This window comes from Siniperca chuatsi, linkage group LG23 (genome assembly GCF_020085105.1).
Source record: "Siniperca chuatsi isolate FFG_IHB_CAS linkage group LG23, ASM2008510v1, whole genome shotgun sequence".
Lineage (NCBI taxonomy): Eukaryota > Metazoa > Chordata > Actinopteri > Centrarchiformes > Sinipercidae > Siniperca > Siniperca chuatsi.
This window is the reverse complement of record NC_058064.1, coordinates 20,371,851-20,387,759: the sequence shown is the minus strand read 5'-3', so window position 1 is coordinate 20,387,759 and position 15,909 is coordinate 20,371,851. Positions and strand designations below refer to the sequence as shown.

The window sequence follows — 15,909 nt, the reverse complement described above, 5'->3', positions numbered from 1 at the left end:
CAGTTGGTCATGCCAAGTCTAACACCTCCAATATAAACAATCTTTATTATATTCACATGACGCTTTAAATATCCATTTGGCAAACTATTCCATGTTAACAAACAGTTTCTATCACAGGTGGGAAATTGTGTTACGTGTCTGGATGTTTCCGTATGTTGTATAATTGATTGTTTCAGTAAGTGTCAGACAGAAGATCTATGAAAGAAACATGAAAGCACGGAGCTGTGTAGAGTCAGGAACACTGGCTCAGTAGTTTGTAAAGAGACTGAAAGAGCAGCACTGGGAGGATGACCTCATGTACAGTGTGTACGACACTCTGGATGGAGCTTTTCACTGACAGCCACGCCGACTGCATGCATGAGATTCCTCTTTGTCAGCAGCTGGACTGCTCTACGTTTACCCCATCCCCCATAGCAACACACACATCACTGGACACACACACACACAAGTCTAATAAGCCTGAAGTGGTGTGTGTCTGTTTCAGCCCTTTCCTCACTTGTGTCAACCGCCAATTAAACCAGAGAACTACACATAATGATCAGCTTCTTTGAAGTTCAACAACTTCTGTAAGATCCACTTGAAATGCAATTAAACATGGCATGTCTTATAACATTTTTAGTCTCATCATTCCAGCTTTGCAAAAATGCGTCATCTCCATTGCTGGGATCAGATATAACATTTCCATCTTTCTTTTGATGGTCAGATTAGAATATTAATCTAGACGCTGAACTGCGACCAAACACAGCATGCAGTATTTCTTGACATAAGTGATGTGCAAAGGTGATCGGACAGGACGGGTCAGAGACAGACTTCAGGGGATCAGTGAAGATCAAATTATACTATGTCTGAGTAGCTGCAACGGACTTTACACCCATCTGTAAATGTGAAGCTACATCTGCATATACAGACACCCAATGTAGTATGAACAGATCCACATGAGCCTCCGTGTCTGTTTCTACGTTGTCAACAGTAGTGACGTCACAGAGCATGTCAGACAAGGCAAGAGAAGGCAAAACAAATCAGACATGCTAGTCCTTTTGTTGAGATCTTACGAGGTGTCCTAGATTCCACTATGACACACTACATGGGATAAAATGACAAATTGTCGTGACTGAAGCTAATTTTTGTTCCCAGCTGTCTGCTGACATCATTTGCAACATAAACATTGACTTTAAATTATAGTGCCCTAATTAGGCCAATCATTTTTTAACAAGACTGAGAGTCTACAGCCATGCTAGCAGCTCTATGATGCTGTACTTGGACACAGTGGTGTCCTACTGAGCATCAGTGACATCGGTGAGGTGAGGTGTCTGCACAGAGCCCAAAAAACTAAAGGACGGCACCTACCCGAGATACGGAACTATCCTCTGTCGTAAATGGTAAATGACTGTACTTGTATAGCGCCTTTCTAGTCTAGTCAGGCATTATTACATTTTCTCTATTTTCTGCTATTGTCAACAAATCCATGAAGGACCCAAACCAACAATGTTCATCTCACTACTTTCTGACTTCCCTACTCTGTCTGTGGCTCTCAGCTCCGAGCCCATTGGTTCCTACTGAAGACATAAATCTTTAAAAACACCACACAAATATAGTTTTATTTTTAACAGAGGCTCAGTAATTCCCTAAAACAGCTGCTCGCTGTAGTTTGTATCAAACAAACAGGAGGAAATGGTGCATTTGTTGGGGACTATTTCCAGCGGCGGATGAATCCACATGAGGTGCTGTAGTGAGTGTTTGGGGCAGCAGGACGGTGTGTGTGGGGCTGAGTCAGAATAAACTACAGTGTGTGTGTTCATGGTGATGAAGGAACATGTCACCCAGTGCAGCTCATTGATGTGTTTTTAATAGTTTCTGGACAACAGTGGAGCGCTGTGGCTCAGAGGAAGAAGATCCATCAGGCTGTGACACACACACACACACACACACACACACACACAACACTTGGGTCTGAACATGGGATTTGATGACAATGACAAACATCATAAAGACTGTCACCAGACTTATTTAAAAAGGTACCCAACCCATGTTTCACAGTCATGCCTGGACTGTCTGCCACGGGTTGACTCTCTCTCTCTCTCTCTCTCTCTCTCTCTCTCTCTCTCTCTCTCTCTCTCTCTCTCTCTCTCTCTCTCCCTCTCTCTCTCTCTCTCTCTCTCTCTCCCTCCCTCTCTCCCCCTCCCTCTCTCTCTCTGGCTGTGTGGCCCAGGAGGTCCAGGGCTTTGTGTCTTCTCAAAGCAGGCCCCTAAGCATGACAAACAGAAGGTGACAGGGAAAGGATGAAGAAGGGAAGACAAGAGAAGAAGCTTGTTTTGATTAAGGTCTCCATCCTCTACTTTTATTAACTCCCAAAACTCCAGGGACACACATAAAAAACAAACTGAATTTCTTTCACCAGGGTTCGGATGACGACAGAGATGAAGGTAAAAAATAGTCAGCTATGACCAGGTGGGATGAGAGGGAGTGATTTGGATAACAAGCTCAGAAAAAATACTGACCCAAATACTGTACAACAAAGAAAGGAAATGAGAGAGAGAGAGAGAGAGAGAGAGAGAGAGAGAGAGAGACAGGCTAAGAGGATGAAATGGACTGAAGGGTGTAATCCAGGTGGAGATTGTGGAGGAACAGTGATACAGAGTTATTGTTGTATATACTGTCAGCTGATTTCTCTGTGATGATGACTTTTGTGTGAACTCAGTTAGTCAGTCCGTTTAGGATTTGGTTCTGATAGCTGGTTCCACTTTGGATCCATTTCCAGTTGGCAAAATACTAAGCACCACGGTAATGAACCTCCACTCAAGTCTTGATTTCTTCTCTGTCTCTCTATATTAGCATAGAGCAACATAGACATCGTTCAGGTAACATCCTCCTGTTCAAAGGTTAAATGCGGTGTTCCACAAGGATCAGTACCTGGGCCACCTTTTCTCTGTGTGTTCATGCTGCCACTTGGTTATATCTTAAATATAACACAAATAGGCTGATGTCTCTTCCTGTAGCAGCCAAATGCTTGTTGGAAATAATTAATGTGAATGTTTTTTGAATGCCAGGAAAACCAAAACGTGTTTGAGTATACTTGTGTGTCTGATGTTTATATTTAATCTGTAAAGTATGCCAAGAATCCTGATTTGATGTTGCACTAATTAGTGAAACTCAACACTTTCTGCATATGTTTCACATTAAAAGTCTGACTACAACTAGCAATAATTTTTTTAATCTTTACTTGATTATATCATCAATCAGTTGGTCGATACAATGTCAGAAAATAGTAAAAAATGTCCATCCCAGCTTTCCAGAGTCCAAGGTGACCGCTTCAAATGTCGTGTTTTGTCTGACCAACAGCCAAAACCTAAAGATATTCAGTTTACCATGATATAAAAAGGAGAAAAGCAGCAAATCTCCACATTTCAGAAACCATCAGAAAAGTTTTGGCATTTTTGCATGAAAAATTACTAAATCAATTTTCTGGCAATTGACTTATCAATTAATCGACTAATTGTTGCAGCTCTAGTTGCACTATAAATAAACTGAAGTTAAAGTTATAGCAGGCTTGTCAATTTTAGCAGGCGCTGAATAACGCTTTTCCCCGATTAAATAATAAATGTCCCTGGTGGCAGATTTGATCAGCTGTAGCTAATTAACGTTTATGCCATAAATGACCTGAAATAAAACTCGTGGCTGTTGTCTGGTTAATGTGCTCTCAGGAGGCCAGTGTCTGAAGTGCCTGTCTTTAGGAAAAGAAACACCACTTTCTAACACCACATGACTATCGCGAGTGGACTGTGTGTTTTTGTTGTTCAACAAGACCAATAAAGTGGCGAGTCTTCTAATAAGAATCTCCCAGTCAAGTTTTCATTCATGTAATGTCAATAATTTTACCTTATTAACTGATTCAGCTAGATCTGAATAAGGACCACCCTTAAATGGAGTACCTTATGAAGAATAAGGTGTGCAAACGCAAGTATAGATTCTATCTTTTATTTCAATGTGTCAGACACATAATCAACATTTTATTTATTATTATTTTCAGACTTTAGCTACAGGTTCTGAACATTAATCAGGCTGCCACTAAAATCTCTAGTGTTTCTGCATTGTCAGACAACAAAAGGTGATTACAGGTCTCAAATGAATCTTGGAGATTTAGTTATTTTTAACATTAATTACTACAAATGAAGTCGTGGTAGTTGAAAGCTAAATGAATATGGACTCAATAATGGATGTGAAAGAAATACGATTTGATAAGCAGAATCTGTACTGGATTTAGATCTGATAAAATGCTATCAAACCCTAAACAGTTTTCATTTAACTAATTTGTATGCAACCTTTCAGTTAATTGCATGGGTGAACTCTAATGACATTCAGTTGTATATTATTAAACAGCATGAGTTGTAACCCAGGCCTTAGAAGTTGGGGCTGCCTACTGAGAAGGGTCGCCCAGTGCCATCTGACACAAAAATAGGTTCAAAGATTTAAGTGTGAAAAACATGTGATAAACACATTCTGTGTGTGAGATTATGTGAAAATCCCATTTATTTTCCTCGGTGAAATCTCTTTGGAACTGTAAATCTATTATACTGGGGCCAGGCTGACACCATATTAGATCACGTAGCTTACGAGGTGTAAGGGTCAGTGTGAGGTGTAGCGCTCTGTTAGGAAGGAGGGGAACAGTTGGTGGTGATTTACCTGTGGCTGCAGTATCAGGATCCCTGCCTTGGCGGTCTGCTTCTAGCCATTGGTACAAAGCTACGGACGAGCCACATGCAGAAAAACATGGAGCAAAAAACAAAGAAAAAAAGCGCAATGTCAAAACAAATGCACACAGAAAAGCAAATTAATAAATGCATGAGAATGAGTAGAGCATGAACATGACACATACACTATCAATACTACAACAGAGCATGGCATTTAAGACATAACACACATGGGCTTGAAAGAGAGCATTAGCATTCTGAACCAGCACTTTTTACTTTTCATTGTTATCTTTATTAGACACTGAAACACCAACAACCAGTGCAATTATGGAGGTCAAATGGCCTAATAAGGAGGCAAAAGCAAATGTCACAAAATTCAGACACCTGCAGTATGTTAGATACAAATTGTGGGCCATCGCCTTCAACTTGTGACATTCCCTTCTGTCTCCTCAAAAGACTTTTTAATGAATATTTGGGTCTTTCAGGAAGTAAAATGTGCCATTACAGAGGTGCAAGACTCACTGAAAATGTTTTGATGCATGTCAGCGTCTGCCTTGAATAATGGAGCTGTGAGTAAAGTAGTAGCTTGTGGTTTAGTGTTAGTGAGCGGCAACCTCTCTGGAGTCAAACCAAGCAGCAGCATTTGCACAGCAACAAACACGTACAGGAGCAGCAACTGGCGTCACACTTAGATCTCAGTCAAACTCCAGATAGTTTCCAACAAAATAGAGACCACAGAGATGACAGTTTGCATCTGTGAATGCGACACACTGTATGAATGAGAAGGAGGGCATTTGTGTATCTTGGTTTAACATCTTTAACCCCACAGGTTTAAATCTACGAACTTCATTTTTAATTCTAGTGGAGATCTTAAGGTTTCCAAAGATGCTGAATGTCAGGCTGAATTTGGGAAAAATATGTCTAAAATGATGCACAAGACATCTAAAATACTTCCATTTGATGGAATGGTCCAGCCATTAAATATTTCGAGCAGTGTAAAAAACACGGATCTTCAGTGAAGAGCTTGAACAAGCAGATACACAATACATATTATACTGTTAGACAGTGGAATAAGATGATTTTTCCAACAAAAGGGGAAATCTGGTGGTTAATGGATTAAAGGGGTCCTCCAGTGATTTAGCATCACACCTCCATAACGTTGGGGGACTAACAAGAGACAGACAAAACAAGAATGGTCAGAACTGGACCAGCAGATGCCGAGACATCGTAACTTTTAGTCCTTAGTATGGGTTTACACCGAACCCTACATTTCCCACAATGCAACTGGAGAGCATATATTTTTTATACCCTCCCTGCCCAGTGAAAGCCCACTCCTTTCAAACTCAATTCCCCTAGTTTGTAATACAGGCTTTCTGTTACAAATTTGTAGTCTCTGAGTCTAAGCTGCGATAACCCTGATGACATCATTATGACATCACCAGGATCATTTTCTCAGACTTGACAAAGCTCCTCCAGAACCACAGAAGACGGTATACAACTGTTTTGAGGGGACGATTAAACTGATAGTGGTACTGTATTCTCTGTTGTCAAATTGGCCTCCGTCGGTCTCGGAGGCGGTGTTCAACTAGTCAGCTAATAGGACCGCTAGCTGTACGGCTAATTGAGTTAACAGCAGCTACAGTCAGCAGCAGTTCTGTCCATCAGGAAAATCAGTAAATCACAGAGAGATGTGGCAGAGCAGCCGGAGAGCATCAGAGGGAAAACCAGAAAATATTTTCTCCATAAAATATGATCCAATTTCATCAAAATCAGTGAATAAAGTTATAAAGTTGTGTTTTTGTACAGTAATCAGTGAGGCCTGGACCCCAGTAACACTCCACTCCAACCTAATTCTTGTCTCATTTGTGGTCTGATAAACAGTAAATTCACCAAATTCAGTGCCCCATATCGCTATTTTCCAAGCTACTGTCTGCACACCATTTGACAGTCATCGTAGCCGCTAAATTTCAGGGGCGCGAGCGGCATTTACGTCACCACGACCACATGGCCCATACAAACACAAACAAGTCAAGGGAGACTGATAAGACAGAGAACTGATGTGTTAAGCGGTGCACCGACGCACTGAAATGGAACGGACCCAGTGTAGCTGTCATATGCCGTCGAGGCTTTTGTCATACGGAAGTGGGCGTGGTTTCATCTAAAGTAGGTTGGAAAAAACGATGCCTCCAGGATCCTGGCTTTTTTCTGTTTCGGCATTTTAGACCAGAGCTGCAAGACAACGCTGCCAGAAATCATGTGACTCACAAGCTCTCATCCGCAAAAGTTTAAAAATAAAGATTCACCCTTTCGAAATTCAAGTTTCAACATTTCAAAACTTTTCCCCCCAATATATGCGCACCAGTTTTCAGATCACCATTTAGAAGGTTTCAAACCTTTTAAAAACAAACTAATACACCGGGAGAACAGTGACACATTTGAAACTCTGAAAATGTGCTGGAGAAACACTAAAAATCGTGCTGCAGTTGTGAAGAACGAAAACTCAAATACAAAATAATGTTTGCAGAGGTTTGAACATTTTTTTCAGCCTATCAAAACATTATGCAAGCCTCCAAAACTTAGTTTCAGTCGTTCTTAGACTTCAAGCTTTCAAACACCGAGTTTCAACCTTACAAAGCTTTTTTTTTCAGTTTTGAGATATGGCATGATATTCATCCCATAGATGAAAACCATGTCCAGATTACACCAGAAAACAAACAAGCTAATCTATGTGTTGATGGAGGTACTCTGTGAGTAATCAGACAGTAGGTGGGGCCCTTCCGGCTGTTCCACAGTCGAGGCTTAAATCTAAAGGTGTGGAACGACCTGCCTGAGGAGATGAGGCTCGCAGAATCAGTGATTCTTATAATAATCCCTGTGAGAGAATCTCTGCTCTTGTGATTGGAATCACCAGGCCCAAGATTAGGAGCCTTACTCAGCTCTGTCCTAAAGACAAAACTCTAGGAAAAGCAGGGTGCTTGTTTGGCGTTACCTAATTTTACGTTTTACTACTGGCCTGCCAACCTTAGGGTGCTACAGCATTGGTTCCATTTGAAGAAATGAACTTCTTCTCCGAATGGATAAATACGGAGGCCCCTTCCTCTAAACCAGCCTCTTTGACAGCCCTCACTCATACCCCAGTCAACTTTCCTTCCTCGCCCTACTCTAAAAATGTCACTGTTAGATCGACCCTGAGGATCTGGAAACAATTCAGGCGCCATTTTGGATGTCGGAGAGTTCTTGAATGCACCACAGAGCAGTTTTTGGAAAATGGTCTTTGCTTGAAGCTGCAGTAGAGTATTGCACCAGGTCGGGTACCCGTGGGTGCAAGGTGGGTATGAGTTTGCCAAAATGAGCCTAGTACCATATGATAACATCACTTAAATGAAAAAGATAAGAGTTGATTAAATCTTTGCTGTGATGTATTTCCTATACACATGAGTCTCCGTGTGCATAGTGTGCTGAAATGAACTGAAACCAGTGGCTGCCTGCCAACTGGAGGGAGGAAACCAATCAAAAGTCATTTTTAGTTAATGGACTGCAACATGCTAATCCACTGGTGCGGTACTTTAATTTTCTTAAAAAAAAAAAAAACAATTCTGGGAACATCTGAAGAATGTATAGCTCATCCTTCCCTGAGCTGTAGAAAGACAAATGATGGACCCGTTCACATGGACAGATTCTATCAGTTTCATCATTCGACACAAGAGAGCATCTTTTTTTCTCCCGCATGCTGACACCACAGGGTCGGCGTCACAGTGCACAAGTCAGAAGTGAGGGAAACTTTTCAGCTGCTGTGTGGGAGGAAAACCACACACACTGCTGCTGGCATTATCTGTTTCTAACATCACTGCACCGCCGTCTGTTTGTCTGCCCGGCTCTGTTCACGCTTATCTGCCCATTCTCATTCTCATACTTCATTAATTTCTTCAACTTTCAAACTCACACCCATAGATCCTTTCATGCAAAGATTTGCACACAAGACCAATGAAGCAGTTGTGAGTGATTGTAAGGATCAGAATTGGCATGAGATCAATGAGTGGCGGTATTAAGCTGATTAGGTATTGGTCTGCATATACTGCTGCTCAAAGCACACCGCACTTAAGTTGAGGGATTCATTATTGATACCACTAACATCATCATCCATTTTACTGTGTGCACAGGGAGTAAATCTAGCTTCCTTCATAACCAGGAACACACACACTGTAGTTTATTCTGACTCTGTCACACACACACCATCCTGCTGCCCCAAACACTCACTACAGCACCTCATGTGGATTCATCGGCCGCTGAAAATAGTCCCCAACAAACGCACTATTTCCTCCTGTTTGTTTGATTAAAAACTACAGCGAGCAGCTGTTTTAGGGAATTACTGAACCTTTTTTAAATGAAACTATACATTTAAATGTATGTCTTCAGTAGGAGACATACAACTCGAAGCTGGGAGCCACAGACAGGAAGTCACAAAGTACTGAGATAGACTAACACACTGTTGGTTTTAGTATTTTAATGGGATCTGTTGACAGTAAGAACTAGAACTATAGAATATTGCCAGCTTTATTCTTTAACTGCAGTTTTGCATTTGGTTAATATGAATTCACACTGTCCAGCTGGAAGTACACAGCTTACTGTATAAAGTGAAGTCAGACTGACATGGACACGTGGATTTTTGGTGATCTTGGCAGGTTAATCTGTTTACCTCTAAATAAGTACAAGCATCAGTCTAGACAGACTTGGCTATATGGCAACACCTGTCTCCTTTTACCCATAAACCCTTGTGCTTTGGGGTCATTTCCTATAGTTGGCTTGGCTTGGACTCCATTCCTACTCCATGCAGTTACTTGCAGCTGAGACAAGTCTAAAGTATTTTATATGACCACACCCTGTAGTATGGGTGTGGACAAACCTGCCTGGAATGAATGGGCTACTTAATAGCCCAGAGGGAATATGGTGAGGAAGAAGAGAAAAGCACCAAGATGTTCAAAATTACAAGGGAAACAGTAATCAGAAATCAGAAATACTTTATTGATCTGCGAGGGGAAACTCTTTGATTTGACTTTCTCCTGAAAAGCACAAAAGCTGAGAGCAGGATCTTCCCTCAGCAACTCGCTGTACAGCAAACAAAGGCAATTACGGTGGTGAGTCAGTGTTAATCCCAAACCCCACAACCCTCTGGGACTCTGTATTGACTGTTTTCAGCCAGCTTCATATTTATTATAATGCACTCATTACCACAGTCAATTCCCACTATGATTTCACTCCCTGGGTTCCCTATTCACTATAATCTGAGGTCGGTTTTCATTATGATGGAGTCTTTTCCACCAGGCGGTCTGTAACCTCATCCTACCCACACCAATTCAGATTTTATAGCTCGGAAATAACAATCCCGACAATTTTAATTAATCCTCACAGCAACATCTGCCACACACACACAAAGTATGGCAACAATTCATAGATGCTACCAAAAACAGAAAACAGCCTTGCAGCAATTGACACACACGTGTGCATATCTGTGTTCCAAATATGTGCACACTTCAGTTAAATAGCTATTTTACTTGATTTTCCTGATTTCAGTTTTCTGTGCATGTTGGGTTTTTTGCCGTCCGACCAGGACTACTTTTTGCTGGGGACACAACGCCACTGTCCGACCATTGCTTGATGGGTAATCGCACCTAGTTACACAACCAAGAAACCACACACACATCATAGCCTGTTTTACTTCCTTAACTTTCATTTCCATTATCAAAGCTGAGCGAGGTGCAAGAGCAATCTGTTTCCTCGTTCTTCAACTCCTCTTCTCTCCCCTCATCAAGGTGTAAGTGTCTGGTTGCCATGGGATACCCCAGGACAGAGAAAGCAGCCGTCGAGAGCAGCTCTGCCATTAAAAGTGAATGAGTGTTAAGAGTATGAGGGCCGATTGGGCCCCTGTGGACGGCCCTCACCGCTGCCTTAAAAATTGAATTGCAAAGCCTGTGAGCGTGTGTGTGTGTGTGTGTGTACACGCTCTGTCTCTGCCTGCCTCTTACTCTGCTATTCTCTTACACAGTCTCCTTATAAACTGTCACGTCTGGCTCTCAGCAGATTTTCCAGTTTCCACTGATCACACTGTGTTGTGACTACATTTATCCAAAGAGCCTCACTAGGGTCTGACATTAACACCCAATCATTAGAAACTATAGTCTCATGAAGACACGTCACTGGTGTGTGACTTCTACACAACACAACAGCTTTTTTTCCTAAGAGTCAATTATGACATATCAATTAAATTATTATTTTTTAATGAATCAACTGATAGAGTTAAATATTTTTTGAAATGTGAAAAATCATAATTTCCCAGAGCCCTGGGCTGTGTCTTCAAATTGCTTCTTTTGTCCAAACAACAGCCATAAGAACATTCCATTATTAATGAATATTTAAATGATTATAAACTGATAAAGCCAGCACAACCTTAAATCTGAGAAGCTGGAACTACCGATTAGTTTCCTTCCAATAAATTTAATTCAATGAATTTAGTCTATGAATGTCAAAATATAGTGAAAAAATACCCATCACAACTTCCCAGAATCCAAGGTACAATCATTAAATGTGGTTTTGTTCAATCAAAAGTCCAAAACCCAAAGATATTTAGTTTACAGTGATATATAGAGGAGCTATAGAGAAGCTGGAACCAGAGAATGTTTGGCAAATTTTCACTATTTCTGCTTGAAAAATGATTGAAACGATTAATCAAATTATTTCGACTTATCAATTAATCGTTTCAGCTCTAGCTGGAATGAGCGAATATTCAGCATTTTTTGCTTGATACGTTATGTAAACAGTTTAAACTAAATTGCTGTCAAATTGCCTAAGTGATTAACTGACTAATAATTTCAGGACAGGAGTCAACAGTCTGGAACCGAAGCCAGTTGCTGGACCAACAGCACTGGGAAAAAATTCCGTATTTTGACTAACATTCATGTCATAGATGTATGATGCTAAGCTAATGTTAGCTGTTTGTTGCACATACATGCTTCATGCTTGTTTCTACATGGCACAACGTCATTAGTCACAGCGAGTGGAGTTAAGGGCTGTTTGGTTTTCAATACACTTTGACCAAATGCAGATGATGCAGAATGGATGCCATCTTCTTGGTGACTACAATATCCAACAAATGGTCACAATTTCTATGTATCGGGGTCTACTTCTTATCAACAGCCAAGGCTAAACATGTATACACACACCACACACATCTAGCGGAAAGGCCCTGAGAAGAACTTGACCTTTGCATCAGGAGGGAAAAGGAACATTAGAACGTCTGATTTATCATGTGCCAGTCCCCGCTGCGATGCTGTGACAGCTTCTCTTTGGATTAGTTGCTTAGAATTTTTTTTATGGTGAAACATCCAAAGGTCGGCAAGCCAAACAAGCTAATTATTGAGCCTGTCAATCACACATTAAAAGCAGCACCCAAATAAGATGTTTCCATGTATACTGTGTACAGGTTTACTCCACTACAATTATTTGACAGCTTTAGTTACTAGTTACCTTACAAATTCAATTTTTACTTAAAAACCTTAGGAATTTGTTATAAAACCCAGCAGCTGAAACGATTAGTCCATTAATCAATTAGTCGATTGACAGAAAGGTAATTGGCAACTATTTTGACCGTTTAAGGCATTTTCATGTTAAAGGTGCAGTGAAATTAAGAGGAGCTACTGGCAGAAATGGAATATAATATTTATAAGTATGTTTTCATTAGTGTATAATCACCTGAAAATAAGAATCGTTGCCCTTTATATCTACAGAGGGAGCGGGTCCTGTCAGTGAGAGGTTAGCACAAATGTGCCTGTTCAAAATTTAAAACTATCACTGTTAACTGCATATGTGCCCTGCTAGACTGGAAAGCTAGACGGGGGTAGCAACAGTAACTAAGGGGAGACGTGGCTAGCTAAGGATAAATTCCATATATAGAAACCTTTTTTCCCATCACAACTGTTCAGAGCAGAACCTGAACCAGGAAATAATAATGGTGCAATTGAAGAAAGAACTGTACAGTTAATAATGGACAATAAAAACTTGCTTAGGTAGAAATTCATGATTTCGACTCTGTTTGCTGCAGCAGTTGATGTTGATGAAAATTAGCTTTCTCCACCCCCTCCCTCTGTATTTCTGGTGACATCAAAATAATGAGGTCAGGGGTGGGGCATTATATGAAACACGCTGCATCATTAGAGCCACAAATCACTTAATGCACCTCTAATTACATGCAATAGGCCCCAGGAGGATGTCTCCAGAATACATATACACTAGTATGTGAATGCACACACACACACACACACACACACACACACACACTGTATATACACAATGAGGAGAGCGAGTGTGAGGCAGCATCTCATTAGACAAAACATGTTGAGGAGAAAATGCCCAATTACAGCACACACACACACACACACACACACACACACACACACACACACACTTGCATGAAGACAAATAAAAGAAACACAGAAGAACTAATCATATGTTGGCCGCAGACACTGATCAGGCGGCAACCTCCGGGGCTGAAATATGAAGCCAACAGGAAGTGCCAGTGCAGTTCCTCAAATGGCCACTTGACCAAAAGCGAGTCAGTCCCCATAGAGTCCCATGTTAAAATGGCCAACTTCACAGCAGAAATAAACATGTTTACAGCCTGGTACAAAAAACAGGTTTGGTCTCTATAATTAATTTCCCCGTTCATGACAACTGTGAGGGGGGTGAATTTTTATACAACTCACCCGTTTAAATTATATTAAGGCTTATAGTTATGCATAATTAAGGACGTGGCCACTTTGAGTGACAGGTGGGTGCCGTCACAGGTGGCTAGCAGCAGCAACCAGGCTTCATTCGGCCCGCCTCAGCTCCACCCATGCTCCACGTCTAGGAGTGTGTGTGAGCAGACAGACAGAAAAGCAAACTCGCCAGCCGACTGAGAGACGTCACAGTCGGTGTTTCACCTGCGGCATAAAGGTATAGAAAGTGTGTATTCATGGCTTTGAAAGCAGGGCTGTGGCTGTCATCATTCACAGTCCCCGGGGCTTGTATGTCTTCTGCTACTTCAAAGCATCTGTCTGTGCATATCCTGAATATCTGCCGAATACATTAAATCAATCCCCCTCAACGTACAGTCAGTTTTGTGTGAAAGCAAATGCATTCTGGGCACAAAGAGCCTGTAGAGTACACATACTCCCTACCAAAACTGACGTGGAAATATAAGCTCAAACAAACAAACGCACTGGTAAAAAAGAAGGAAGGAAATCTGCAGAAATTGATCCATTTATCATTTATGTGCCATCCAGACAGATTTCACACACTTCTGTCCATCTGTCATCGGAGCACATAAAACACGTTATACACTTTATACATACAAACATTACAAGAGACCAACAAATGGCTGACATCGAAGCAGCAGAGGCCAAGATGTCCTGAATATGTGTCTGTGGTATGGTTTAAGCCCTAAAAACACTGGATCCTACATTCCCCATAATGCAATATGATGGTGTCTCTTAGTGGTCATTTTTGTAGTTGTTTTGCCTGAAAGAAGTGTTGAGTTTTGTTGGCCGTGGCTTAAAACAAATTTTAAAGACAGCAAAGTAGAAGTCACTGAATTTGTAACAGTATTTGTGTTAAAAAGAGAAACTCAGAGCAGCAGTTGTTGTACTGTACTGTACTTTGAACATTAATGGGACAAACAAGGTACAGAACAGCATCTTCACCTTCAAAATAATCTTTTTCAGAGTTCATCATTTTAACCAGGGTTTTCCCAATAGTGCAGGCCAACAAAGATGAGCCCGCGCTGCTGTTATGATCAGCTCTGTGCCCATTCAGCAGCAGTTAAGAAAAAGTTCTTCTTCATGGCCAAAGCCTCACCACCACGCTCATCCATTTGGCTTCACCAACACATTCCACCACCCAGTGCTCCACCATCAGCACCTGCTACAACTGGGCAGCCGGCCTGGCCACGTGCGCGCGCGCGCACACACACACACACACACACACACACACACACACACACACACACACACACACACACACACACACACACACACACACACACACACACACACACACACACAAATCATCCAAATAGCTTATATGTGCACAAAACACACAGTGAACCTCCTCCTTCTCTTTTTTGGGGCCAGTGCCAGGCTGGGCTGCCAACGCCTGGCACTGGCTGGGTGAGAACAGCACCCATCTGTCTCCTTGGCAACAGGACAACTAAACATGGGGGGCTGTTGTTGTTGGTGTTGGGGCAGCGGGAGTTAATACATTCTAATCTCTTTATCATTATGAATTATCCTTACATGATGAGGATCAGGACTGCAGGGAGCCAGGCTGAGTCAGAATGAGAACACAGGGCTAGTGTGTGTGTGTGTGTGTGTGTGTGTTACAATGGATCAGTGTCCCAGTGCCTGGGTTAAGCTCTATTCTGCGGGACGCTACCGTGGTGAGGTCATCACCCTGTCATGCTGTCAAACACTGCTTTGTTCTTCTATCCACTTTAAGGTGGCGCGGAGAGAGATGGAGGGAAGAAGAGGAAGAAGAAAAGAAAAGGAGGCTGGGGCAGGAGGTGTTGAGGGTGGCGGACTCATTTTCATTCAGGCACGCTCTGGGTGCTCCCCACGGCGTCAACTCACGCATTGAGATACTATATTATAATATCTCAAAGATTTCAGGAGTTGTGGGTCATGCGCAGAACAGCTGAGCAGCACATCTCAATAGGTAGCACATATCGACGGAACACCGGCTAAAACAAGAAAGTGGCTGGTAAAAAAATAGAGCTGGTAGATTTTGTAATCCACCAGCCACAGTTGTAGGTGGACAAAAAAGGACAAAAAATTTCCAACACTGATTCCAAGGCACACCTGGCCTGCTCCCTATGCACACCAGTGTGCAACGGCACACAGTTTGAGAACCACTGGTCTAGCTAGCCTGCACACACAACACCCTCTGTCCTTAGACCCTCGATGTTGTGAAAGCCAGCCTACGCACCTGACCGGAACCTTGTGGTGGAGCACAGTGTCTCACATCTTATATTCATTTTACTCTGAAATAACTTGAAAATGGTGCAATTATCGGGTGAAAATCTAAGAATTTCTGGGCTGGGCTAAGCCCCCAATGTTTCAAGATCCTAACAATGCCTCTGGTCGCCACAGTGGCATGAGTCCAGCATTCTTTACTCATGACACAACCGTGTCAG

The 15,909-nt window shown here is 41.8% G+C and overlaps 1 protein-coding gene across 7 annotated transcripts in view; it reads right to left on the bottom strand.

Annotated features, from left to right (window-relative positions):
• The window catches only part of dennd5b (DENN/MADD domain containing 5B), a 92,277-nt gene that overhangs the window by 56,219 nt on the left and 20,149 nt on the right, over nucleotides 1-15,909 (bottom strand). For 5 of the 7 annotated variants that reach the window (XM_044185904.1, XM_044185898.1, XM_044185902.1 and 2 more), the window contains one exon: nucleotides 4,681-4,740. The exons of the other annotated variants lie outside the window; for them this stretch is intronic. In XM_044185904.1, coding sequence (XP_044041839.1) covers nucleotides 4,681-4,740 — 60 coding nt within the window. The remainder of the gene's footprint in view (nucleotides 1-4,680; nucleotides 4,741-15,909) is intronic. 7 annotated transcript variants of the gene reach the window in all.